Here is a 27,553-nt window from a genome sequence, read left to right on the forward strand (position 1 = left end):
GACATAAGCATATTTATGCCAGATAATTGTCTTCACGCTAAAGGTTTTGTTCCACCTTCACTATACTGGTAATATTAAAATGGTACAATTTGTATAGACAGGGCCTTAGTCTTTGTGTCAGAATAACTGAGAGAGTTAAAACAATGTAGAACTTGAACTAAAAGCTATTACATTATTATTTTTTTGAAAATGCATGTGTGTTTAAAATTTTTTTTTTTTTATTGGCTGTTTTAATCTGGAATCCCCAAATGTAGGTCCTGATCCTGCCCTCATTGAAGTTAATGGATAAACTCCATTTGCCTTCAGTGGTTTTGAATTGTTTCCATAGTAAAAACACTTGTGTTTTAAGGAGAGACACAGTACTTGAGCCTCCCATGAAATCTTAGCAGCAAAACAAAATGAGAGCCAGAGCAAAAGACAGAATATGGAAAAATTACTTGTGAATAAAGTTGAGTATGTTTGTAAATCTTTGCAAGATTAGGGTCTTATCATTCTTTCAGCGTAGGTATTTTTATACAATTATAGATTACATATGAGTCGGGAGATTGGATACACATAGTAGTAGTGTATACTATGATGCAAAAAAAATAATAAATGCATTTATATGTAGTGATTTTTAGAAGTTGAGAAGATAATTTTATGCAAAAACATTATAATGTTTTTGAGTGTTCATTTATAATTCTTCAACTCTTTGTGTGTGACTTATATAGAAACCTGCCAAAGAAAACATTTCTAAACCTATAGTCTGCTCCCTCATTATCAGATGAGCACTTGTGACTTTCCAACCCAGCCAACACCAGTTGCAATACTGAGGAGACTGGGAGTTAAGTTTTAATTATGTATACAGGGTAGCGTAACCTGTTGGTTTTTTCTCAACACTTTTGTATAATAATTTAATTACTATGTTGTTTATTAAGTATTGCTCAACTAAATGCTCAGCTGAGGGAAAAGCCTGAAAGATTTCATCTGAAACCTTTTTTCAAGAAAGGAGTAAGCACCTGAAAAATAGACTTATAATGCCAGTGAATTTTTTTAACCATACCTACAGTACCGTATCATTAGCATGGTTTTACAATATATTCATGCCTTCGCTTTTTATGTCAAAGTTAGATCTGATTTTATTAGTAATAGTCCACAAACACAGAGCTCTACTTTTTAGCCTGATGGTGATCATCATCATTTCAGTTGAATGCAAAGCCAATATTAAGAGCTGTAGGAAGATAGTTATTGGAAATATTTTCAGTTACCATTCTTTTGTTGTTGTTTAGTGTGTGCTATACTTTGTTTAATGCACGTTATTCAAACCTTCTCTTATTACAAAATTATTAATTTTCTTTTGGACTGTATAGTATCTTAAGCGTGTTAACATTTGTAAAGAATTATCTTCACAGCACCCTTGGGAAGTGAGATGGTATTATTTCCCCCCATTTTATGCATGGGGAGCTGACGCACAAAGAGATTAAGTGCAAAAGTCCTAATTTTTGGGTGTCCACTTTGAGACACCTAGGGACTGATTTTTTTTTCAGAGTATTTAGCATTGCACCTTACATGTTCATAGCACAGCTCACGTTGACTTAAGTTGTAGCTGAGTGCGCTTAGCATTTCAGCAGATCAGGTCTTACGGTCTCAAGTTGGGCACATAGAAAATGAGGAACACATAATCAATGTGAAAAAGTTTGATTTCAGTGACTGTAGCCCAGCATCATGTAGGAACTCTGTAACAGGAGAAGGAATGAATGCAGTTCTCCATGGCAGTATTCAACTGCCTTAATCACGAGACCATACTTTTTCTTCCTGCAGTCCCCTGTTTCATTTATTACATGCCTTCCAGCTTCTGGAACAAATGAGACAGGGGCCTCCGTACAAAAGCTTCCTCCACTACATAGTCCTCATTCATCCCTAGAGCATGGTTCATCCCGTAAACTGAACGAGGCAGGAGTCCTATGGAAAAATTAGTATGTGACTGTGTGTTTCAAAACTATATCATAATGCACATGCACAGGGGGTAGAATCAATGTTGTGCAGGCATCCTTTTGGCATTTTCGAACTTTTAAGTGCTTCATTTTGCTGCCTTAATGTTCTTTTCATGTATTTTTTGGATGTAAATTCTTATTAAAATAAACAATACCTCAATCAAATTGAAAAATCAGAAATTGCCTTTTGAAGCCATAGTGACGTAGGCGCCGACTCTGTGAGTGCTCCAGGACTCCAACCCTCCCGCCCAGCACCTCCTGCCCACCGCAATCAGCTGTTCCTCGGTGTGCTGGAAACTGGGGGGGGGGGGGGGGGGGGGGGAGGGGGGGGGAGGGGGGGGGGGGGGGGAACGGGGGGGGAAGGGGGGGGGTTGGGGGCGGGGCCTGGGGTGAAAGAGGTGGGGTGGAGGCTTGAGGGAAGAAGGCGGGTGGGGGTAGGCCTGGGGCAGAGCTGGGGGTTGAGCACCCACAGGGCTTGGAGGAAGCCAGCGCCTGTGCATAGTGAGCCCCAGTTTGGGTCAGAAATGGGGTTTAGACATTTAGGTCCATATCACAGATCTCTACCACTTCAGCTAATAGGATAACTGATAGCAGTAGTAGGCTGTTATATTCTATGTGGACTAGCTACTAGTGGAAGATAAAATATACACTTTGCTCGTGGATCTCACAGATATTAACTAATAGCACAGAAATGTAGAAACACAGGACTCCTGGGTTCAGTTCCAGGTTCTGGAAGGGGGAATGTTCCTTGGTAGTTATAGAACCTTCTGCACCTGAGTCCACAGTACAGCCTGTCTCCTTTGTCCTTTGCTCCTACCCATGTACTCCTATCCACCCTCCACCCACAACTATTCTGGCTGCATGCCCTCTATCCTCATTTCTCTCTCCCCTCCTGCTCCTGTCCAACCCGCTTGACTTCTGTCCAACCTCCCACTCCCAGTTCTTGCCTTCCTATCCCACACCTCTTTGTCCCTTGTCTCCTGCCCACCCCCTGTCTCTTCCTTGCCTTCTGCTACCTGCCCACTCTGTACCTATATACCTTCACAGCCCTCTCTTTTTTTCCATGTTCCTATCCGTAATCCCTCACCATATCCTTTCCTCCTATGCCTCCTCGTCTCTTCCCTATCCTCTGGCTCCTGCAACCCTTCCTGCACCATTCCTCACCCCTCAGCATTGGAGTCAGGCAGCTTCCTCCTTCTCGATACTGCCTGTGTATCAGCAGGGAAAACTTTGAGAGCACAGGAGAGACAGTTTTCCATAGTATCTCCTGGTGTCCTGCAGGAGCAGTTTCAAGAAAAGCTGTGCATTTGATTTTTCCTTCCTAAATGAAGTACTTTGCACTTGTCTTTATTGAATTTCATCTTGTTGAATTCAGACCAATTCTCTAATTTGTCACGGTCATTTTGAATTCTAATCCTGTCCTTCAAAGTGCTTGCAGCCCTCCCAGCATGTGTCCCCTGTAGATTTTATAAGCATACTCTTTACTTCATTATCCAAGTCATTAAATGAAAATATTGAATAGTCCTGGACCCATGACTGACCACTGCAGGATCCCACTAAATACACCCTCCCAGTTTGATAGTGAACCATTGATAACTACTCTTTGAGAATGGTGTTTCAACCAGTTATGCACCTACCTTATAATAAATTAATCTAGTCCACATTTCCCTATTTGCTTATGAGAATGTCATGTGGGAAGTGCAATAGCATAGTAGAGTTGATACAGCAAATTGATCTAGACTCAGTTCAGTGACATGCAATGGAAAAGTCCATCCTGACTGAACACAGTTCGAAGAACATTCACAGGCTTAGACAGTGTGACCTGGAATTTGCTCTGCAAAGTTACACAGCAAGAATCTCTCAGCATCTTTATCAGAAATGCACAGTACACCAATGAAGAAGCAAACAAAGTTTTATAAATTGGTAATGGCAAAGTAAGCATTAGTGTAACAATGTCACTATTAGAAAAGGCAAATGTATCTCTGAATAAGTAATGCACTTCTTTTAATGGGTAGGAAAGGTCTGTGCCTATGTATTATAATATACAGCTTTGCAGAGAAACAGTGTAGTCTAACGCATACTGGTCTGAGAAAAAGTAAATTCTGTAACCAGTTCTGCTTCTGACTCATTGTATTATCTTCACCAATTGCTTCATTGCTCTGCTATGACCTTTCTGGATAGATATTTTGTGTGTCTCCTGAGCTCCCAAGTATCCATCATTATATTAAAAGACCTATTAAGCTGCTGCCTTCCTTTTGTTTTTCAGAGTAGAAATCTTCGGCCATCTCTCTTCCCATGGTCTTTTCCTCCTGGTGGGCCTGGTGTCATTTTACATTGTGTTCAGCCAAGGAGGGCTAGCCCTCACTTCTTCCAAAGAGAGATTTTTTGCTAGGAATTAAACTTGAAAAAGAGAATGTGTGCTAGACTCTAATGTTTGGTCAGTGGTTTACTCTGGTGTCTGCACTTTTTTTAAATATTATTATTATTTATTATTTTGCTTCACAGCCCTGCTTTTCCATCTCTTTCATTTTGCAGTAAAATCACAGTCTGTTTATAGCACTGGTTTTGCCATGGGAATGAATATGATGTCACAAGTTCAGCCTTCTGACCTCAGGGTAGGATCAGTTAGGGAAAGATGGGCCAGGAAGGTGCAAGTCTTTTTCTCCAGAGAGTGCTTGGTTGTAAAAGGTGTGTGGGGAAAAAAAACGTGAAAAAGTATACAGTAACTCCTTGCTTAACGTTGTAGTTATGTTCCTGAAAAATGTGACTTTAAGCGAAACGATGTTAAGCAAATCCAATTTCCCCATAAGAATTAATTTAAATTAATGGGGTTCCAGGGAAATGGGGTTAGGTTCCAGGGAAATGGGGTTAGGTTCCAGGGAAATTTTTTTCACCAGACAAAAAACTATATATAAAACTTATATATATATATATATACACACACACACACACACACACACACACACACACACACAATATAAGTTTTAAACAAACAGTACTGTACACAGCAATGATTGTGAAGCTTGGTTGAGGTGGTGAAGTCAGAGGGTGGGATATTTCCCAGGGAATGCCTTACTGCTAAATGATGAACTAGCATTCGGCTGAGCCCTCAAGGGTTAACGCATTGTTGTTAATGTAGCCTCACACTCTAGAAGGCAGCACCAATGGAGGGAAGGGAGACAGCATGGCAGACAGAGACACACCCTGTGTGTAGGAGAAAGAGAGAGAGATGCGCATTGCCCCTTTAAGTACACTGACCCCACTCTAAGTACACTGCCTTTTTAAGTATATCAGCAAGTTGAGACAGCAGCTGCAGCCAGCAAGCTCTCTCCCTCCTGAGCCCTGTTGTCAACTAACCCTGCTGTATATGGAGAAGGTGTAAGCAGGGGGGAGGGGGAGGAGCAGGAGAGAGGGGGACACTCTGACATTATCTCCCCTTCTCTTCCCTCCCCCCACCCCCGCACAGCAAGTAGGAGGCTCCCGGGAGCAGCTCCAAGGCAGAGGGCAGGAGCAGCACATAGCAGTGTGGGAGGGACAGCTGAACTGCTGGCAATTGATAGCCTGCTGAGCTGTTGCCACACAGGGGACATGGGGGAGCGGGGAGCTGATAGGGGGGCTGCTGGTCCACCCTGGTTCAAAGCCCCCACCAGCTAGCTGCAACAGGCTACTCTTCCTGCAAGTAGTGGACAAAGCAGGCGGCTGCCAAACAAAGTTATAAGGGAGCATTGCACAACTTTAAACAAGCATGTTCCCTAATTGATCAGCAACGAAACAACAACGTTAACCAGGACGACTTTAAGTGAGGAGTTACTGTATCTGTGTTTTAGGGATAATATGTGTACAACTCCATCCAGTATGAAACTGCCTGTTTTCATCTTTATTAATCCTTTATTACTGGTGGTGATTTAGTTCTCTATTTTTACTGGCTGACTCTTTAATTTTCCATCAAGATTTTTGGAACATAAATGTTCTTGAGGTGACTGGACTAGACTTGCCTTATTGATTTTGATACTCAGAGAAGGGTAGTGTATCTCTTCATGAAATTCCTACTGTTAAAGAGTGCTACATATATGTACAGGGCAAGTTTTGGGGGGCGGAGGGGAAGATGATTTTTTTCAAGTTAAAACACTCAGTAAGGAAGGTAGTATTGACAGCAGCATTGTCAGTGATGGATCTTAGACATATAGTCTAAGAATTGCTAAAGGCTTTTTTCCCTTGATATTACAAATGGAAAAATGGTATTTGGTATAGTCAGTCTGGCCAGTGCAGGGTATATTTTTGTCTGTTTTGCCATGGCTACTTATAAATTTCTTTCTGATAGTCTTAGTTTACTACATTAATGTATACTGAACTTGTGGAACAATTCAAAGTTGTGAATCCCCCAATTCATCACTTGCCTATTGTTAAGTAGGTACGGGAGTACCTATAGTAGCAGTATCGTGAGCTGACCCGAGTCCAGGTCATTGAGTAAACTATAGACAAAATTGCATCCTTAACTGTGAATTTCTTGGTTCTTGTGCACTTTAGCGTCACAGAAAAGTGTTTAAATTTATTGCGGAATTGCAAGAATCCCGTGTCTTCACCTGCTAATGAGTAAATTTTTACGCTCCAGTTTTAAACCCCTCAAAAAGCTGCCTTGTGTATTAACAGAATCTGCACACCTAATCTGTGTAGTGCAATGTTATGAAAATGTATATGATGAGAAGCACATATGACCATGGCTAACTAGAATTTTATATAAAAATAGTTTTAAATTGCAGTATCTTATACTACTGGTGGCTTTTATCTTGGTGATTAGCTGGGTTAGTTGAAAAAGATTCTTTCTGCTTCACTGTTGGTTTAACCCGTTAGGTTTTTTAATTGTGTTGCTCAGGGGTCGGCAACCTTTCAGAAGTGGTGTGCCGAGTCTTCATTTATCCACTCTGATGTAAGGTTTTGCGTGCCAGTAATACATTTTAATGTTTTTAGAGGGTCTCTTTCTATAAGTCTATAATATATAACTAACCTATTGTTGTATGTAAAGTAAATAAGGTTTTTAAAATGTTTAAGAAGCTTCATTTAAAATGAAATTAAAATGCAGAGGGCCCCGGACCGGTGGCCAGGACCTGGGCAGTGTGAGTGCCACTGAAAATCAGCTCGAGTGCCGCCTTTGGCACGCGTGCCATAGATTGCCTACCTCTGGTGTAGCTATATTTTAAATATGCTTCTCTTGTATTTTTTCCTTTCAGGTTTACTCAAGAGCAAATGACCAAGAACCTTGTGGCTGGTGGCTGGCAAAAGTTCGAATGATGAAAGGAGAGGTAAGTTACTTTAAAAATTAGGACAGTCTGCTCCCATTTGAAGTGCAGCAAGTATGGAAGGTAAATATTGCACGACTCATTAAATCTGTGTGCAGTATCTTGTGAGGGAGAAATGACACTGTGATATAATGACAGAAAAACATAGCAGGTGAGAGTGGGTTGTCACTAATACAGAAACAAAGCATAGCTTGAAAAAAGGAGAAGGAACCCAAAGTTAAGTATTACCAACACAGAACCATGATGATAGGTTAGGTCATAAATTAAGGCCGCTCATGGCGATGGTAACTTGCAGCTGGCTGACTATACACAGGTGGGGGTAACAATGAATATTCTTTCTTGTAAATTACTCACTAAGTGGGGATGGCTCCTGGATACTTGCCATTTTGTGTGTTTGACATACCTTGGGTCAATATACCTTGGGTCTGGTTGTTTAGGTTCTGCAAGGACTACGTTGCATGCCTAACTCTGAGTTATGTGTCCATATATTGGATGAGCCATTTCTGGACTATGTGTGGTACCTTTTATATCTGTATGCTTAGTTTCTGACATAATTTGAAACAAATCAATCTATTTTGCAAACAGAATTCGTGAGGTTAAAAAAATATGTAAAACAAAAAATTTTCCTACCTGTGTTTCTAACATCCTGATCAGATTTTAAATTTGATTCAGTTGTAATAATTACTTCACATCATTTGTATGGATATTTGAACCTCAGAGTTATGAATACCAGACTTACGAACTGACCAGTCAACCTCACGCCTCATTTGGAACCAGAAGTACGTAATCAGGCAGCAGCAGAGACACCGCCCCTTCTTCCCCCCCCCCCCCCACCCAAAAAAAGCAAATGCGGTACAGTACTGTGTTAAATGTAAATTACTAAAAAAAAAAAGAGAGAGAGAGAACGCAACATTTTTCTTCTGCGTAATAAAGTTTCAAAGCTTTATTAAGTCAGTGTTCAGTTGTAAACTTTTGAAAGAACAACCATAATATTTTGTTCAGAGTTACGAACATTTCAGAGTTACGAACAACCTCCATTCCTGAGGTGTTTGTGACTGAGGTGCTACTGTATTGTTTTTCTCTTTACATTTCACTCAGCTTAGTGAAAGGAGACTAATCTGTTTCTATTAAAAACATTTTTCAGTACTCTTCTGTTTTCTCTTCCTATGCGCTAGGAGAACGCAGCCATGTTTTGATTAAAATGCAGTACAGACATGTAATTTTTTAAAAAATATATATTTCCATTAATAGTTAAAAATACACTGAATTTTGGGCTTAAACTATAAAATGTAACATGATGACATTTCATTAATTTAATTACACATTTTAGTTAAGAGTTTGGGGGTTGGTTTTTTTCAAAGAGGGGTTTGGGACTGGAGTTGCATTTAAATATTGTCCTGCTGATTCAGGAACCCAAATACAACAGCATCATGCAACAGTATTTGATTTACAAATGGAGCAAACTTAGTTTCCAGTTGTACAATGCAATGTGCATATGCATACACCTCCACCCATATAGAGACTCATTGGCTTCAGTGGGACACTGGGGGAGGGGGTCTGCACAGGATATAACATTGCAGGAGCACAGCTTTGTCAAAATAGAACTATGTTTTAATGTGTAAACCCATATTTTATATTTCCTTGATAGCGGAGATAGTAGCTGTTATCTTTATGAAATGGTTACTTTTAATTTTTTTTTTTAAACTTTCCCCACTTAGTTTTATGTCATTGAATATGCTGCTTGTGATGCCACGTACAATGAGATAGTCACATTTGAACGACTTCGACCTGTGAATCAAAATAAAACGGTCAAAAAGAACACGTTCTTTAAGTGCACAGTGGATGTTCCTGAAGATCTGAGAGATGCGTGAGTAGCTCTGATACTGTAACTTCACTATTATTCATTTCAACATGGCATATTCGATTCTCCATATATGTATCTTAAATTCTAGTCTTAGGTTATTTTTTGGAGAGAATACTCCTGTTGTAGTTCACAGTTAAATGTCATTAATTGTGATACTTCAATCAGATATGAAAGTGATGTGGTTGCCAATCATCCTCTGGGACAGTTGTACCTGCCCCCTCCTTTTTCCCTCCACCAGAAGGCTTGGTGATTTTCTGGTGGTTGGGCCACATGCTCTTTTGTGGTTGAGCTGAATGCCATGGAAGAAGAAATCTTTGGTCAAACAGGCTGCTTCCTGAGCATTCAGCCCTGTACACATAAGTTGCTACTGTAGCCCACTGCAATATAGAGTAACAAGTAGAAAAGGAAGACTTTCAAGGAGCTGCAGACAGCTTTACCTCTTCCACATTTGCAGTGTGAAATCAGGTGGACCCCTGGCACATCTCCTTGCACTAGTCTGGAGTTTTCCAGGCTGAGAAACATTCCTTATTATAGACTACTGCCGCATTCTCATTTTTGATTAATAGGGCTATACAGTTCTTATTGATACGACTGTCTTCAGCTGAAGTAACCTTTGTAACATTCATTTCTCTAGGTGCGCTAATGAAAATGCACATAAGGATTTTAAGAAAGCTGTAGGAGCTTGTCGAATTTTCTACCATGCTGAAACTACGCAGTTAATAATACTGGTAAGAAATCAGTTTATTTTTTGTGCAGACAGTCCATGAATATTCAAGATATTAACTACTACATTTTGATTGGTTACAGATTGTTGTGTGGTTCCTGCATATCTGTGAACTGATTTATTTGTACGGCTATGCCCATTTCAAGCAGTTTAATATATGTATGTGTTCATAATATCATTTTAAAATATTGTATTTTGAAGTAGGCTCATTGGATTGGTGTCAGTACTGCATCAAAGGCAGCCTGAGTTTGGGAGTGAGAAGAGAGATCATAATCATAACCCTAGTCATTTAGGGAATTGGGACCCTTAGGGAGATTTTGTAATATACAGAATGATAAGTTCAGGGTAGTTAGTCCTATCTTTTACCTATTTTTAATCGTCAGTCAAAGCCAGGGAAAAGCTAGTACTCAGTCTCCAAGCATCATAGGAAGAATTTAAAGGTAACTCTCACAAATTTGTTCAAATGCAGTGAGACTGAAATTGGGTTTGGCCTGGGGATTCCTGCATCCGCCTTCTAACATATTATTTTTCACCCACACCTATGCAGGAGAATCCCACAAACATCACACCTGGCTTAATTAGATTTGCTCCTGTTAAGTAATACTTTCCTCAGCAGTAATTTGTCTTTGCAGTTCTATTTCCTTGGGACAAAATTTTCCATATAAATTTGCCTGTTTAGATTCAGTTTTCCCTTCTTACTTTCTTGGATCTTCCAGTGAATAAGTGGGTGACCTGACATGTCTGGTAAAAAGATTACATAAAATAATCTAGCAATTTATAATAGATCCATAGTGGAATTATCTCAGTGCAACATTCGCTGTATAGGTCCAGTAGAAAAACTGGCTGTAAACACATGGAGCCAGTGGTAATGGATTTGTGGGATTTTGTTTTGGAAGCTGAATTTTTCTTGGTATGTCTTGTTTTGAGACCTTGAGGAAAGCTAATATCAATAAGTGACTTTCTAAATTGGGATTTATATATACAATTCAATTCAATTGTAAAAGTAAACAGAGTTCTAATTTGCCCTCTGAATGTGGATTTTCTTTATCAAAAGGGGATATTGCTTATCTTACCACTTCTCTTTTTGTAGTCTGCCAGCGAATCAACAGTGAAGAGAGTAAATATATTGAGTGACATGCATTTGCGCAGCATTCGTACCAAGCTAATGCTCATGTCAAGAAATGAAGAAGCCACAAAACACTTAGAAGTAAGCTGTCTTAGAATGGAATTGTTTAAAGTTAATCATTTAACTGTGTTCAGTTTTGAGTTTCTTCTTATGGTGGACAAATTCTTTCACCTCTCCCTAGTGCACAAAACAACTTGCAGCAGCATTTCATGAGGAATTTGTTGTAAGAGAAGATTTAATGGGACTTGCAATAGGAACACATGGTAGTAACATACAGCAAGCGAGGAAAGTTCCAGGAGTAACTGCAATTGAGCTTGAGGAAGATACTGGTACTTTCAGGATCTATGGAGAGGTAAGGGGAAAAGGTTTTTTTTGTTCTTCATATTTAATAGTTGGTTTACTCTGGTGTTTATTACTACTGCACAGAGATGAGATCTGAGCACAGGAACAAGAGTCAGAGACTGCTGAGTTCTAATTCCAATTCTGACCCAGTTTGTGGGGCCAGTCAACTTACCCTCTGTGTTTCCTCAGATGTGAAGTGGGGATAAAAATACACACTTCACAGGGTGAGTGTTGTAGGTGGTATATTTAACTGTCTCATATTTGTAAAGTATTTTGAAGATGAAAATTACTATAGTATCATGTAATAAATGTTTGCCACTTCAGCTGTTACCTTTTTTGTTTTGAGTGTACGTAGTTTTTTATCCCTGCTCCCCACCCACCTTTTTCTTGTTTTGCTTTGGGGGGGGGGGGGGGGGACATTGCCTATTTCACCATTTTGGAATTCAGGTCTTTCTGTTTTTCGCTCCCTAGCATCTTGAATGACGACCAAGTTAGAGATTTGTAATTCTGTTTAGATTTCTTCATTCTGGCCATGGCGTTTTTGTAATGTGATTGAAAGCTCCAGAAGTCAAGCTGATATTTAAAAGAGGATATAATATGCACAGTATGTGCTCCAGTCTATTAAAGGAGAACAGTTCACATATCATAATGTTATTTACAGATCACTACTCATTCATTGCTAACTAATCAAAAAGTTCTGCAACAGTGTCTTCTGCTGTTTCTCATTTGAGGCTTGATGTTGACCTTTTGTGACTCTGTGGAACTTTAACATTCAGTTAAAGTCATTTTCTGTATTTAATAATAATAAAAGCTGGAAAAGACCCTTTATATAGTCTACTATCACTGGTGTAACACATTGCGCTCTGTTGGGGAACATATCAGTTATAAAAAGTCTCTTAGGCAAAAGGCCAACAAGCAGCATGGGGTGGAGGGGAGAGAAATTACTCTTGGTTGCAATACTACTTATTGTATACAGGTAATACTTGCCCAGGACAAAATACTTATTGCAAGGTATTATTCTTGTTAAATGACTATATATTACCTGTCATTCTTCAGACTAGCATGTTTCTCTCCAAACTGCCATGACCTCTCTACATAGTAAATATACTGGAGTGTATAAATATAGGTGTGCTCATGGAGCTCTATAAAGGGATTAAATATTAACAGATTGAGAGCCCTGATGGTTGACTCTGGCTGAGGAGCACTTGATGCAGGTCAGGAGGGGAGTATACAAATGTGGCTTTAAAGCTATTTTTGTGCCCTTGTGATCCTGGGGCTGCTTTAATTAGTCCTTTCCCCTAAATCAGGTAAGAAAAGCCTGAGGGCTGCTTTTATTTCTGCTGGCTGTCAGTGGCCCCAATAGGGTGTTACTGCATCTTAGTGTTGCTTGGGCTTGCCCGACGTCCCCCTTTTTTTCCTTGCCATACCTCCTATGCTAGTCACAGGGAGTAGGAGTTGAGCTGTTCTGGCAGCCACCCAAGGTTTATCCTGTACTGGATTGATCCTGTTGCCACCAGCTATGCCAGTTGAGTGCAGTTCTGCACCAGCGGAGCAGTCCAAAACTGCACTAATGAAGCAGAGAATCTGGAACTCTGTCTTAATTAAGTTCATGCCTCATATGTGCTTATTATTTACTTATACCTAAGATTTTTAACAAACTGAGTGTAAGCAGGCTCTTCCTGGTGTATGTGGTGGTTATTTGTGAAAGATTGGGAACTTCCTAGCATTCATCTCTGAGCCAGAGCACAGAGCCACTTTTTGGGCAGGCTGTAGTAGTGGTTGAAGTTTCTTGTGTTCCTTTAGATAGGACTTTTGTCCTTTGGATTCTCACAGTCTATAGACCCTGTGTCTACCACCCACTTCCGGGGCAAATTCCACCAGTCTGCCTCCAAATCCTCCCTCAAAAGAGCACTGTGCAGAGAATTTGTCTCCCAAGTAACATCTTTGTAACCTGCCTTTTTTTCCACCCACACTAAAGCAGGACCTGTGGTGTACAAACCTTGTGAGAATGCACATATGGAAAAGAATTTTAACCATGTCAGTTCAGCTGTGTGTATGTAACTTGTATACAAATAATATAAAAATAAATTCACACATTATTTCTGAATTTAGTTTATTTTCAATATTGATATATCTAACATCACAAAGATCTTATTTTTTAAGCTTTTATCCAGGTCTCCTATTTCACATTCAAAGAAAAATTTAATATTCTGTATTATAGGAGGAATTGGTAGCTACTGCTATATTTAGGCTGCCTAACATTTTACATAAAGCATTCTGCAACTTTTTCTCTGAGAAGCTGTCACACCTTCATTGCTTGCAGATGGCCTTTGAATGCCTTCAGGGAAGCCTTGAAGGCCTTGCGGTGGGTAGAATGTCTTCAGTCTTGCAAAATGCCTTTTCTTTGTCCTGTAAAATTCTGTTAAACTTTTATTGAGATATAAACTACTAAAAATTGTTTCCCTTTTCTCACTTATGTACCTTAGGAAAATGTTGGCAGCAAACTAAAATAATAACTGAGCATGAAAATTTTAAGTTCAGGTCACATCACTGCCTAAGTAACAGCAGCAGATGTTGTAATGAGAATACCTGGGAGCTGCAGAGGCAGTTGTATTGAGGGAGGAACTCCCCCCAACCCAGCTCAGAGTTCCTGCATCCCATACTTCCTGTCAGGGTTCCCTCTCCACTTTGAACTCTGGGGTACAGATCTGGGGACCTGCATGAAAGACCCCCTAAGCTTATATTCCACCAGCTTAGGTTAAAAACTTCCCCAAGGCACAAATTCCTTTCCTTGTCCTTGGACAGTATTGCTGCCACCACCAAGTGATTTAAACAGACATTCAGGGAGGGGCCACTTGGAGCCCGATCTCCCCCAAAATCTCCCCCTGAAACCACTTCACCGCCTTTCCAGGGGGGACTTGAGAATATTATACCAACCGATAGGTTAACAAAGTGAGCACAGACCAAATCCCTGGTTTTTAGGACACTGAAAATCAATCAGGTTCTTAAAAGAAGAATTTTATTTAAAAAAAAAAAAAAAAAGGTAAAAGAATCACACCTGCAAAATCAGAATGGAAGATAACTTTACAGGGTAAGTAAAAAGATTTAAAACACAGAGGATTTCCCTATAGGCTTAACTTCAAAGTTACAAAAACAGGAATAAACCTCCCTCTTTAGCGTAGGGAAAATTCACAAGCTAAAACAAAAGATAATCAATGCATTTCCTTGCTATTTCTTAAAATTTCTGAAATTTTTAGATGTAGCAGTTCAAGATCTTTTTAGGAGCTGGGTTACCTGCTTGGTCTCTCTCTTTGTCCCGAGAGGGAACCAACAAAGAGAGCACAAACAAAACCGTCCCCTCCACCCTCCCCCACCCCAGATTTGAAAGTATCTTCTTTCCCTATTGGTCCTTCTGGTCAGGTGCCAACTAGGTTAATTGAACTGATTAACCCCTTACAGGTAAGTGTTTCTGTACCTCTGGCCAGGAGGGATTTAGGTTACTGCATACATAAAGGTGGTTACCCTTCCCTTTATATTTATGACACCACCTCTTGGGGCATCATAGAGCAGGAGCTCCCAAAACTCCCAAGGGTGCTATGAGAGAGAGGGAGAGCCAGGCTGTGCTCTCTCTGTCTTTCACAGGGTTACTGGTGTAATGGATGAAGGGGAAGCTGTAGACATGATATATCTTGACTTCAGTAAGGCCTGATAGAGTCTCGCATGACGTTCTCATAAGCATACTGGGGAAATGTGACCTAGATGAGATTACTGCAAGGTGGCTCCATAACTAGTTGAAAGGCCATACTCAAAGAGTAGTTATCAATGGTTTGCTTTGAAACTGGGAGGATTTATCTAGTGAGGGCCTGCAGGGGTCTGTCCTGGGTCCAGTATTATTCGGTATTTTCAGCAATGACTTGGATAATGGAATAGAGAGTGTGCTTAAAAATTTTGCAGATGATACCAAGCTAGGAGGGATTGCAAGCACTTTGGAGGACAGGATTAGAATTCAAAATGATCTTGACAAACTGGAGAGTTAGTCTGAAATCAGGAAGATGAAATTCAATAAAGACAAGTACTTAACTTAGGAAGGAAAAATCAAATGCACAGCTACAAAATAGGGACCAACTGTCTAGACGGTAATACTGCTGAAAAGGATCTTGGGGTTATAGTGGATCACAAATTGAATATGAGTCACCAATGTGAAGCAGTTGTGAAAGAGGCTAATATTCTGGGTATATTAACAGAAATGTCATATATAAGAAACAGGAAGTAATTGTCCTGCTCTACTTGACACAAATGAGGCCTCAGCTGGAGGACTGTGTCCAGTTCTGGGTGCCACACTGTAGGAAAGATGTGGATAAATTGGAGAGAGTCCAGAGGAGAGCAACAAAAACAATAAAAGGTTTAGAAAACCTGATCAGTGAGGAAAGGTTAAAAAAACTGGGCATTTTTAGTCTGGAGAAAATAAGATTGAGGGGGAACCTGTACGTCTTCAAATATTTTAAGGGCTATTATAAAGAAGATGGTGATCAAGTGTTTTCCATGTCCACTGAAGGTAGAACAAGAAGCAGTCATCTTCATCTGCAGCACTGGAGATTAGGTTAGATGTTAGGAAAAACTTTTTAACTATAAGAATAGTTAAGCATTGGAATAGGCTTCCAAGGAAGTTTGTGGAATCATTGTCATTGGAGATTTTGTCTAACCTGGTCTTAAAATACTTGTCAGGGATGGTCTAGATTTATGTAGTCCTGCCTCAGTGCAGAGTGCTGTACTAGATGACCTCTTGAGGTTCCGAACAGCCCTATGTTTCTATGATAATCCCTACCACATGGCCCCACTGTGCCCACCCCCCACCCCACCATTCTGTGGGGGCACCTGGGAAGCTATGAGCCCCCCAACACCAGGTGGGAGAGAGCCAGACTAGGCTTACCCCGACCACTCCTCAGACCCGTAGTGACTGTGTCCAATCATTTCCTCCTTTGGGAGTCTTCTTTCTTCTTACTGCCAGTTTATGGACATAGTTCTGTAGCTCAAATGGTGTCCATCTTATGCTGAACATTCAGGATTCAAACCCTGCCGATAAATGCTTAATGGAGGATTATTACAGTTGCACAGAACAAAATTTGCTTTTACTCTTTAAACAAAAGAACTAGGAAATTACATACAAAAAACCTGTTAGTTATTTAGGTTGCAAAGTCAAGTACTGGAAAGTTAGGAAATTACAGTTTTTCCTTGCCCATGCATGGTCATGGACACCCTTCTCAACCCTTGAAGACCTGGACTTTGCAGATGATCTTGCTCTCCTATCACATACCCAACATTATATACAAGAAAGAACAACTCGACTCAACTCATTCAGCCAGCAAATTGGACTGAAAATCAACCGCAATAAGATAGATATCATGACCTTTAATATTGCCTCACCATCACCAGTATAGATAGAGGATTATGTTCTCACCAATGTAGAAACATTCACATGCTCGGGCAGCACCATCAGCTAGGATGGTGGAACAAGCTAGGACATTCAGAACAAAATCCATAAAGCCAGGAACACCTTCAGGAGCTTTAAATACAGTCTGGAAATCATTAAAACACAACACCAACACCAAACTCAAAATTTATCAGAGCTGCGTACTTAAAACATTACTTTATAGTGCAGAATGCTGGGGAATGAGAAAGTATGACATGTCCAAACTGTCTTCATACCATACAACCTGCTTCAGAAAAATCCTCTGAGTTTGGTCATGTATCCACACGTGCAAGATCCCATCCTTCCTTAAGATCTCCTAGGTCCTAGTAGAATTGATGAGCCCACCTTTTGAACCCCTTGCAACTTGCTCTCTGATGCACCTCTCTATGCAGGTAACATTTCTAGTGGCCATTTTCTCGGCCAGAGGGGTGGGAGAGTTAAAACCCCTAGCATCAGACTCTTCCTACACTGTTTTCGATAGGGATAAGGTTCATCTTCGCCCTCACCCAAAATTTCTCACTAAGGTAGTCTCTGATTTTTATGTTAACCAGGCAGTCTATTTGCCAACTTTCTTTCAAAAACTTGATGCTCATAGAGATGAGGAGAGACTGCATTTCTTGGATGCCAGAAGGGCTCTAGTTTTCTATCTGGAGCATACTAAGTCCTTTAGGTCTTCTGTTCAGTTGTTTGTTGTGATTACAAACAGAACTAAGGGCAGTCCAGTGACTACTCAGATGATTTCATCCTGGATCTCTTCATGGATTCATTTATGCTACCGGTTGGCTAATCTAACCCCACCAGTTAGGATATTGGTGCATTCTACTACAGCACAGGCAACATGAACAGCTTTCTTGGTGCAAATACCTATAATGGACATTTGTAAAGCAGTGACTTGTTGTCATCTGCCTACACATTTACTTTGTATTATGCCATTTCCCGTCAGTCCAGGGACAATGCCAGTTTCAGATGAGATGTCTTACAGTCACCTCCATTTTTGTCTCCTTGTGAGTTACCTACAATGGGATGGACATGTGCAAGCACTGAAGAACAAAAACCAGTACCTACCATTCAGTAACTGTTGTTCTTTGAGTTGTGTTGCATATGTCCATTCCATGACCCCACCTGCCTTCTCCCTCGTTATCGGAGTCTGTTCAGTACGAAGGAACTGAGGGGAGTTGGGAATGGCTCTGCCCTCTTCTACCTGCACACAGTGGTGCAAAGTGACGGGGTGCTCGGACCACCCCAACGGATATCACTGAGGGGAAAAAAATTCTCTGACAATTGTGCACAAGATGGAATGGTCACATGCAACACACCTCAAAGAACCGTTTTTTCTTTATCTTTCTTTACCTTTCTTCTTTCTTTTCTGTTAGTCTTTAATGTGCCACCGGACTCCCTGTTTTTTGTGTGGATTCAGATTAACACGGCTACCCCCAATACTTATTTTTTCTTTGTGATGTTAGTTATATAGATATTTCTGTACAAGCATATCGGTTCAGAAATTGTGTGCGCCATTTTGGGGATAAAAGAATATATATCCTTCTGAATTGATGGTCTCTCTAAAATTCAATGAGCTGTTGCAAGATGACATAAAGGGGGTATTTTTAGACAGTTGGTTTTAATTGTGGTAAATTGCAGAATATAAAAACTTTGTTTTAAATAGTGTGAAAACATTGTTTTTTTACTATTTATACCACCCTCTTGCCACTGTTTTGTTCCTGAACTTTTTAAACTTGGTTATTTCTCTAAGATTTAGTTCAAAACTAGGTTAAATTAATCTCGTTCCTGCTGTTGTCTGGAAGTTTTCCAGCTGTTGTTAACAGGGCTTTATTTTTAACATATTGCATTCAAAATAAACTACTGTTGTGTTCATTTCTAGAGTGCTGATGCAGTAAAAAAGGCTAGAAGTTACTTGGAATTTGTGGAAGATTTTATTCAGGTTCCCAGAAATCTTGTTGGTATGTAATACTGCTAAAAGTTTAAAACACTTGAAAATTTGGGGAAAGAAAGCCTGTTCAGTATGACTATGCATAGAAGGCTTAGATGCCAGTATATGACAGTTTCTCCCTTCACTCAGAAACTAAAACCTTTTAAATAACAATAGGTATAATAGAAGTTTTGAAAATATCTGTTGCATATCCGGACATTTTGTTGTCAATTCTATCTTGTAATTAATTTAAAAATATTAAATAGAATGCTTAGATATTATGGTTATCACTTTGAGATACATAACAGATTCAGACTTCTGCAGTCATATGCTTTTAAATTTCCTGCTTGTGTAAAGTTTAAATTGATAAATGCGGGGAGGGGGAATGGAACCTATAAAATCCTCTTTAAAAATTAATGTTTGAAATTAAGTTTAAAATAAAATAATTTCCTTTGAACCCTAAGAATGGCATGGTGATTCAACTAAGATACCATTGTCCAGTGCTTGGTCCTAGTTGACTGGTTATGCCTTTTGCTTGTGTATATTGCAGCACACCATGCAACAGTATGATAGTCGCATCCTTTCATGTATGCTAATCATTCTTGAGGTATCATGTCCTTTCAATTTAGTTTTTTAATCTGGGGGCAGCAATATTTTTTTTATGGATGAAATTTCTAAAACTATAAAAATGTATGCTTCAGCTGGTTCCTTAAGTACCCTTATACAAGCTCAGAGCTGCTCACAATTATCTTTGAGAACTCCTGGAGGACAGGAAAGGTCTTAGAAGACTGGAGAAGGGCAATCAGAGCACCACCTATCTTTAAAAAGGGGAACAAGGAGGATCTGGGGAATTATAGACCAGTCAGCCTAACTTCAATACCTGGAAAGATACAGGAGCAAATTATTAAACCATCAGTTTGTAAGCACCTGGATGATGATAAACGTATAAGTAGGGCCGGGCTGGAAATTGCCAGTTTTTTCGGGACTCCCTGATCAGAGGGTGGGGAAGGCACATGGGGGTCTCGCACACCCAGATTTCTGCCTGAAGACACCTGACTCATCCCCAGGGCAGAGGCTGGAGCAGAGATGACACGTGGGTGGAGCGCGGGGTCACAGCCCTAACCAGATTTCTGACCAGGAGTGGTGACAGGGCCAGGCCGTGGCTCCCCACTATGGGGAGGGGGAGAGGCTTGCAGGGAGGCACTGACTGATGGGCTGGCGCTGCGTCCCAGGCCTGCACCAGCCACCCTGCCAGGGATCACGACACTGCCCCCAACCTCAAATGTGAGGCCACAGGTACTCCCTTCAGCACCCCCCCAAATACTCCCTCCAGTACCTCCCCGAAATACCTCCTCCTAGTATAGGCACACCTCTTGAGCATCCCCCACTTTGTTTCAGTAAACAGATTGGGCTAGTTTTTAAGTGACTTTGGGCTATTAATGCAGTAGAAATCTGGCAACCCACCTGACTCATCCCCAGGGTGCAGGGCAGAAGCTGGGGACTGGTTGGTGTTGAGACTCACTGCCAGCTTCTCCCCTCCTCACACAGGCTTGTGCTCAGCAAAACCTCTGAGGAGCTTCCCCTGGGCAGGCAGGGCACTTGGCAGCATGGCACCAGGCTCCTTCACCATGCTGCAGAACAGACGATGCTTGCACCTGCTCTCAGCAGTGTCCACAGCACCTTTTCCCCCATTCACCTCCCCTGCATACAGCTGGCTCCTCTCCCCTCCCCTTAGCACACAGCTGGCTCTAGCCCTCAGTATTACAATACAATACAATATTTTTTGCATTAGTGTAATGCATATTCTGAATTTCTAAAATATACAGCTTTGAAAATCTGAAATTACACTTGTTTTCATTGCTGGAAAACACTGGCTCTAGTTATAAGGAATAGTCAGCATGGATTTGTCAAGAACAGATCTTGCCCAACCAACTTAATTTCCTTCTTTGATAGGATTGCTCACCTAGTAGGTGGGGGAAAGCAGGAGACGTGATATGCCTGGATTTTAGTAAAGGCTTCTGACACAGTTCCACGTGATTCTTATAAGCAAATTAGGGAAATGTGATTGAAATTACTATACGATGGATGCATAACTAGGTGAAAGACCATACTCAATGAGTAGTGATCAATGGTTTGCTGTCTGATTGGGAGGGCATATCTAGTGGAGTCCGCAGGGGTCAGTCCTGGGTCCAGTACCATTCAGTATTTTCATTAATGACTTGGATAATGGAGTGGAGAGTATGCTTAAAAATTTTTCAGATGACACCAAGCTGGAAGGACTTGAAGGCACTTTGGAGGACAGGTTTAAAATTCAAAATGACCTTGACAAATTGGAGAATTGGTTTGAATTCAACAAGATGAAATTCAATAAAGACAAGTGCAGAGTACTTCACTTTGGAAGGAACAATCAAATGCACAAATCATAATGGGGAATAACTTTCTTGTGGTAAAGGAATCTGGGTGTTATAGTGGATTACAGACTGAATATGAGTCAACAGTATGATGCAGCTGCAAAAAAGGCTAATATTTTAGGTGTATTAACAGGATGTTGTATGTAAAACACAGGAGATAGTTGTCCTGCTCTACTCAGCACTTGTGAGGCCCCAGCTGGAGCACTGTGTCGGATTCTGAGCACCACAATTTAAGAAAGATGTGGACAAATTGAAAAGATCTCAGAGGAGAGCAAAAAAAAAAAAAAAAGTTTTGAAAACCTGACCTATCAGGAAAGGTTAAAAAAACTGGGCATGTTTAGTCTTGAGAAAAGAAGACTTAAGGAGGACCTGATAAGTCTTCAACTATGTTAAGGGCTGTTAGAAAGAGGATCAATTGTTCTTCATGTGCACTGAAGATAGGACAAGAAGTAATGGTCTTAATCTGCAGCAAGAGAGATTTAGGTTAGAAATTAGGTAAAACTTTTTAACTATAAGGTAGTTAAGCCTTGAAATAGGCTTCCAAGGGTGGTCATGGAGTGCCCATGTTTGGAAGCTTTTAAAAACAAGTTGGACAAACACCTGGTAGGGATGGTCTAAGTTTACTTGGTTCTGCCTCAGTGCAGTGGACTGGGCTTGATGACTTCTCCAGGTCTCTTCCAGCCCTAAATTTCTATGGTTCTATGATTAGGATAATTCCTGTCTCTTAAACTATTGAAAAATAAAGGTTGGTTCCCACTTCCTCTTCAAGATAAAACACACATTTTCCTAAGGCTTCTTGTCCCAGTGTACTCCTGGACTTCAGTTTTATATTTCCTCTGATAAAAGGCATCTCATCAAGCAGAATGCTTCTAACATCATACTTTGTCACGGGTTCAGTACTAGGAGAGGAGTGCTATCTACCGAATCATCAGTTCCAGCTACTGAAAATAACCCCGATTTTGGAAGTCAGTTATAAAGGAATTACTACTATATGTCCCAACACGGTTTATCTCATGAGATTTGACAAGATCACTGTCAAATCTCATGAGGTGGTATGACTGTAGGTCTGAAAGATCTCTGTTTCAGAAGGACTTATTTAAATTCTGGGTTGGCTCCGTTATATAGGAATCTCATATTTCCTTGTTCTGATTCAGATACATTGAAATAAAGTAAGAGCAGCATGTAAAATTACAGTGCCATTGAATCCTACCCCTGATTCAACCTCACAGTTGAACCAAATCTGGATCCAGCTGCCACCATCCATGACACATATCTGATTTGTACATTGCATTGATTCTCCCACTTGTACCTTGTGTAGTCATTTGCACCTATGTAAAGTAGGTGAAAAATGTGACATAAAGTCCAAGGTAGTGGATAATTGGGCTCATAAAGCACGACTTTTATTTTATTACTATTACTGTTTTAGTACATCTAACTTGGAAATGACAAGGAAACTATGTTAAAGAAAACTTTGAAGCATTAGTTCAAAAATAGCTATTTTCCTCCCCTCAAGGAAAAGTTATTGGAAAAAATGGAAAAGTGATTCAAGAGATTGTAGACAAGTCTGGAGTCGTCCGGGTGAGGATTGAAGGGGACAATGAAAACAAACTGCCCAGAGAAGATGTAAGTTATTTAATCTTTCCTTCAACTATTAAACTTGTATTTTTGAAAACTGCATTAATGCAATTTGTTAACAAATGATTTTGGAAGGAGCAAAGGCGATACTGTTTACTATCTGTTTAATATTAGCAAGTATTTGTAGAAAGTTGACAAGCTGGGGAAAGGGTGAGGTACTGGATCACCCAGTGGGTTAGTTTGGGATCTCCATTTCATATATAGCCCAGGTTGTTAGTATCTGTTGGCTGTTTGGTTGCCTATGAGACATTATTTTGGTCTCAATCAGTTGCTGGTCGACTGGTATTCATATCACAAAAACTACTAGAATTGACACTAGATGGGAGGGACTCTTTTTGGCATTCCCAGAGAAAGGCCAAATAACTGGCTCTGCAGATTGAATTACCTTACGGATGATCCTTGTAGGTTTTGGTTGAGGCACATTTGTGGGTCAGAGTAGAGGAAGATAACACCGCAGCTGCCAGTGCTGTACCTATTCTGTGGATGTACAGAGGACTTCACTCGCCAGGGCTGTCAAACCAGCACCTTTCACCAGCAATAAATTTACATTTAAACTTCAGCAACTCAGGAAAGTTGATTAAATAATCATATTTCTCAATAACACATTCTTTGATTTGCAGTATCATTTCTCCCACAAATACCTGATCACCTGCACAACTGTCATGTAGTCGCTACACTCTTTATTCATGATAATATTTATTTTATATATAGAACTTGGATCCCTTTAAGGTTCATCTGTGCTGAAAAGCTGGTTTAACTAGCTAGTGAAGGATTCTCCCTTTTGGGGGGAATTTGGGAATGGCATAAAATCACCACAGCTACTCCTGTGCTGGCAACTAGTGCAGTGAGCATGGCTGGCAAGTGGTATGGACTGAACATCCCCGTGCCCCAGCAGTCTGCAGCTGCTGAAATGGCCTGTTGGGGCCATAGGTAGCCAAGCATAAATTAAACCAATCCTGAAGCTTCTCTAACTTACAGTAGCCCGAGGTTCAGAGAAGTGCAGAAATGTCTGTCACCGTTGCCTCCTTCCCCTGACTGTATCTAGTGTATGGTGGATACAGCCCAAGATCCAAGCTACATTGTTATGAGTGGTGTGAATAAATGACAAACATTACTTAGGCAGATAATTTGTTCTTTTTGTGGTTTTGATACTATGTTGCTCTTTTTGAGAATGATTATAGTGTTTTGTTTCTACAGGGAATGGTCCCATTCGTATTTGTTGGCACTAAAGAAAACATTGGAAATGTCCAAGTTCTTTTAGAATACCATATTGCCTACCTGAAGGTACGTTTTTATCTTTGAATTTTGGAAATGCTTATTAGAGGAAATTATCAATTTATACTTACATTCTTGAGTAACACCTTTACTTCAGTGGGAGTAGCAGAAGTTCAGTTCCTCTCAAGATTAGCCCTACGGTTGTATGCATGGCTTCAACTTTGTTCCCTTGCACATATAATTTAAGGCCAACGTAATGCACGTGATCACAGGTTATCTAAAATACAAATAAGGTTAATAAAATAAGGCTGCAGGAGAACACCGTTGTGTACATTTGATAAAGTGTGTGATCTCGAAATTCATCCTATTGTCTTGCAGATATGCAAGGGAGCAGAGATAATGTGTTTTAACCTACATTTTTTGCATGTCCTAACTTAACAGTCCAACCTTAATGTTTTAACATATATTCTCCTTTCAGTGATTCTACATGGATATAATTCCATATTATGTGTGCGCATGCCCAGTGCACTCAAATTGGAGACTGCAAGCTAGCATTACTCATCAGAACAGCACATGTGCCCTGTCCTTCATTGTGCTGTGGACCAAGGGTATAAAGGGTATAAAAGGGCAGAGTCATCCTCACGCCTTCTCGGTTCCTTCTCAGTGTATGTGGCTACTAATTGGAGCTCCCCATAGTATCTGGCTCATGGGCTCTAGAGCCCTTACTTGTTTGCAAAGACAGCGTTCTTAGTAGTGATAACATCAGGTGGCTTCTGCACAGATGATCTGTAACTGGATATTGTTCTGTATCAGAGCTTGTTACAATCTGGCCAACGTCACACCTGCAGAGAGAATTCTGGCTCATTTCACCAGAGGTGAGACTACCTCTGCAGCATTTTTAAACAATATCCCAGTCATGGACCTGTGGCTGCCCTGCAGATGGACTTCGATTCACACTTTCAGAAGACACTATGCCATTACAACATCTTCTAGAGCTGATGCAGACTTTGGGAAGTTTGTTCTTCAGCTCATGTTCAAATATATTCTCAATTCTCACCACCTAAGGAGTACTGCTTTGAAATCACCTAAAATGGAATATATTTGTGCACAGTCACTTGAAAGAGAAGAAACTGTTATTTAACTGTACATCAAGATGTGTTGTGCACATATATATTCCACAACCCACATTCCTTTCCTGCTACATCAGAGTCTATCTTGATTATCACTGCAAAAGTTATTTTTCTCCTGCTGACAACAGTTCATCTTAATTAATTAGCCTCTTAGAGTTGGTTGGGCAACTCCCACCTTTTCATTTTCTCTGTATATATATATATCTCCTCACTATATGTTCCATTCTATGGCCTTGGCTACACTCGCGGATTCACAGCGCTGTGAAGCGCAAGTGTAGTCGCACCGCCAGCGCTGCGAGAGCTGTCTCGCAGCGCTGCAAGTACTCCACCTCTCCGAGGGGAATAGCTTGCAGCACTGCGAGTGAGCGTGCAGCGCTGCAGGCGCTGATTACACTGGCGCTTTACAGCGCTGCACTCGCTGCGCTCAGGGGGGGTGTTTTTTCACACCCCTGAGCGCAGCAAGTGCAGCGCTGTGAATTGCCAGTGTAGCCAAGGCCTATGCATCCAATGAAGTGGGCTGTAGCCCACGAAAGCTTATGCTCAAATAAATTTGTTAGTCTCTAAGGTGCCACAAGTACTCCTGTTCTTTTTGCGGATACAGACTAACACAGCTGTTACTCTGAAGACATCAGGATTCCTGTTAAAAAGAACTGAGTAGGGATCAAGGTAGCCGCACCCTTTATACTTTCAATCCATGGCTTGAGCAACTGCAACACACATGTGCCACCCTGACAGATAAGGCTAGCTAAAAGTCTCTAACTCTAGGTTTGTGCATGCCCAGTAGACTGATATGTTGTGCGTATATATATTCCATATCTTGAAGAACAACAGTTATGGTTCAGGTAACTTGTTTTTGCATGTGATGTGCTGACTCCAGCTTAACTAAGCACGAAGCATAAAAAAGGAACAAAGCATTAATTAAGCATAAGGAAAGTAAATACATTGCTACGTAAGGTTTTCTCAGGCCTTCAGACAGCTATCAAATAGATGATGTAATATTGATTGGTAATGGAAGATCTGAAAACCTGTTAAACATACTCTGCTAAAATGACACTGAGGGTTGAATTCACTTTCTAACAACACATAATAATGCTATAAAACTGGTTATGATTTTATCTCTCTGAATATAGGAAGTAGAACAGCTAAGGATGGAGAGGCTCCAGATTGATGAACAACTGCGTCAGATTGGTATGGGTTTCAGACCTTCTTCCACCAGAGGTCCTGAAAAGGAAAAGGGGTACACTACTGATGAGAGTACTCTCTCCTCAGTACAAGGGTCCAGGTCATATAGTGGAAGAGGGAGAGGTCGCAGAGGCCCCAATTATACATCTGGTTATGGTGAGTGTTTTTAAATTACAGAACAGGTATGGAAACTTCTGCCTAGGAAAATGATGCTGTGCTTTATTTTTAAATATATATTTCATTTTTAGATATGTTACTTACCACTAATGGTGCGCGTCTGTCACAGAGGTCACGGAAGTCAGGAATTCCATGACTTTCCGGGACCTCAGTGACTTGTAAAGCGGACGGTGTGACTGGGCTGGGGGCCACTTGATCTGCTTGGGCGGCCCCCCGGGTCAACCACACCGGCCGCTGCTGGGGCAGTCTCGGGCCATCGCACCCCTCCTCCAGCAGCAGCAGGATTTTGGGTGTGGGAGGGGTCTCAGGGCTGAGGCAGGGGGTTGGGATGCAGGAGGGGGTGAGGGGTCTGGGCAGCACTTACCTTGGGGGGGCTCCCCGGAAGCAGCCAGCATGTCCAGCTCCTAGGCGGAGGCGTGGCCAGGCAGCTCTGCATGCTGCCTCCACCCGCAGGTGCCATCCCTGCAGCTCTCATTGGCTGTGGTTCTCTTCCAATGGGAGCTGTGGAGTGGGCGCTCAGGGTGGGGGCAGCGCGCGGAGTCCCCCTGGCCGCACGTCCCCTTCTTTCCCCCCCCAAGCACACAAGTTTTAGTCAAGGGTATATAGTACAAGTCATGAACAGGTCACGGGCTGTGAATTTTTGTTTACTGCCCGTGACCTGTCCATTTTTACTAAAAATACCCGTGACTAAAACATAGCCTTACTTATAGCATGGAACACAGTTGAGTGAATGCAGAGCTCAGCTAACATAGGAGGTAGAGCACATTAATTATTAACATAGCATCTCAAATGAACATGAGGCCTTATGAAGATCCCGTCTTGTTTGCATTCCTATTGAAAAGATGTTTTAAATTGGAGAAAAATGAAATTAAATGAAAATCCAGTAACTGAACTTGGTGAGCACATGCCCTTTGACAGTAGTATAGTTATATAATACTAAGGTGTGTCAGGGAACTGGTCAGCGAAACGCAAGTTAAGCAGAGAAAACCATCTAATGAGTGTCAGGTTTACATACACGTTTTCGGTTGCAACCAAAATAAAACAAATGAGCTGTCTCTGGCTGCATTTCTTTTATATCAC

At 40.9% G+C, this 27,553-nt stretch overlaps 1 protein-coding gene across 3 annotated transcripts in view; it reads left to right on the plus strand.

The window, feature by feature from the left end:
* FXR1 (FMR1 autosomal homolog 1) overlaps positions 1-27,553 on the plus strand; it is a 65,620-nt gene that overhangs the window by 27,418 nt on the left and 10,649 nt on the right. For all 3 annotated transcript variants that reach the window (XM_034780625.1, XM_034780628.1, XM_034780627.1), the window contains exons 4-12: positions 7,202-7,273; positions 8,989-9,137; positions 9,769-9,862; positions 10,949-11,065; positions 11,166-11,336; positions 18,676-18,754; positions 22,648-22,757; positions 23,967-24,053; positions 26,245-26,452. In XM_034780625.1, the coding sequence (XP_034636516.1) occupies positions 7,202-7,273; positions 8,989-9,137; positions 9,769-9,862; positions 10,949-11,065; positions 11,166-11,336; positions 18,676-18,754; positions 22,648-22,757; positions 23,967-24,053; positions 26,245-26,452 (1,087 nt within the window). The remainder of the gene's footprint in view (positions 1-7,201; positions 7,274-8,988; positions 9,138-9,768; positions 9,863-10,948; positions 11,066-11,165; positions 11,337-18,675; positions 18,755-22,647; positions 22,758-23,966; positions 24,054-26,244; positions 26,453-27,553) is intronic.

This window comes from Trachemys scripta, chromosome 9 (genome assembly GCF_013100865.1).
Source record: "Trachemys scripta elegans isolate TJP31775 chromosome 9, CAS_Tse_1.0, whole genome shotgun sequence".
Taxonomy (NCBI): domain Eukaryota; kingdom Metazoa; phylum Chordata; order Testudines; family Emydidae; genus Trachemys; species Trachemys scripta.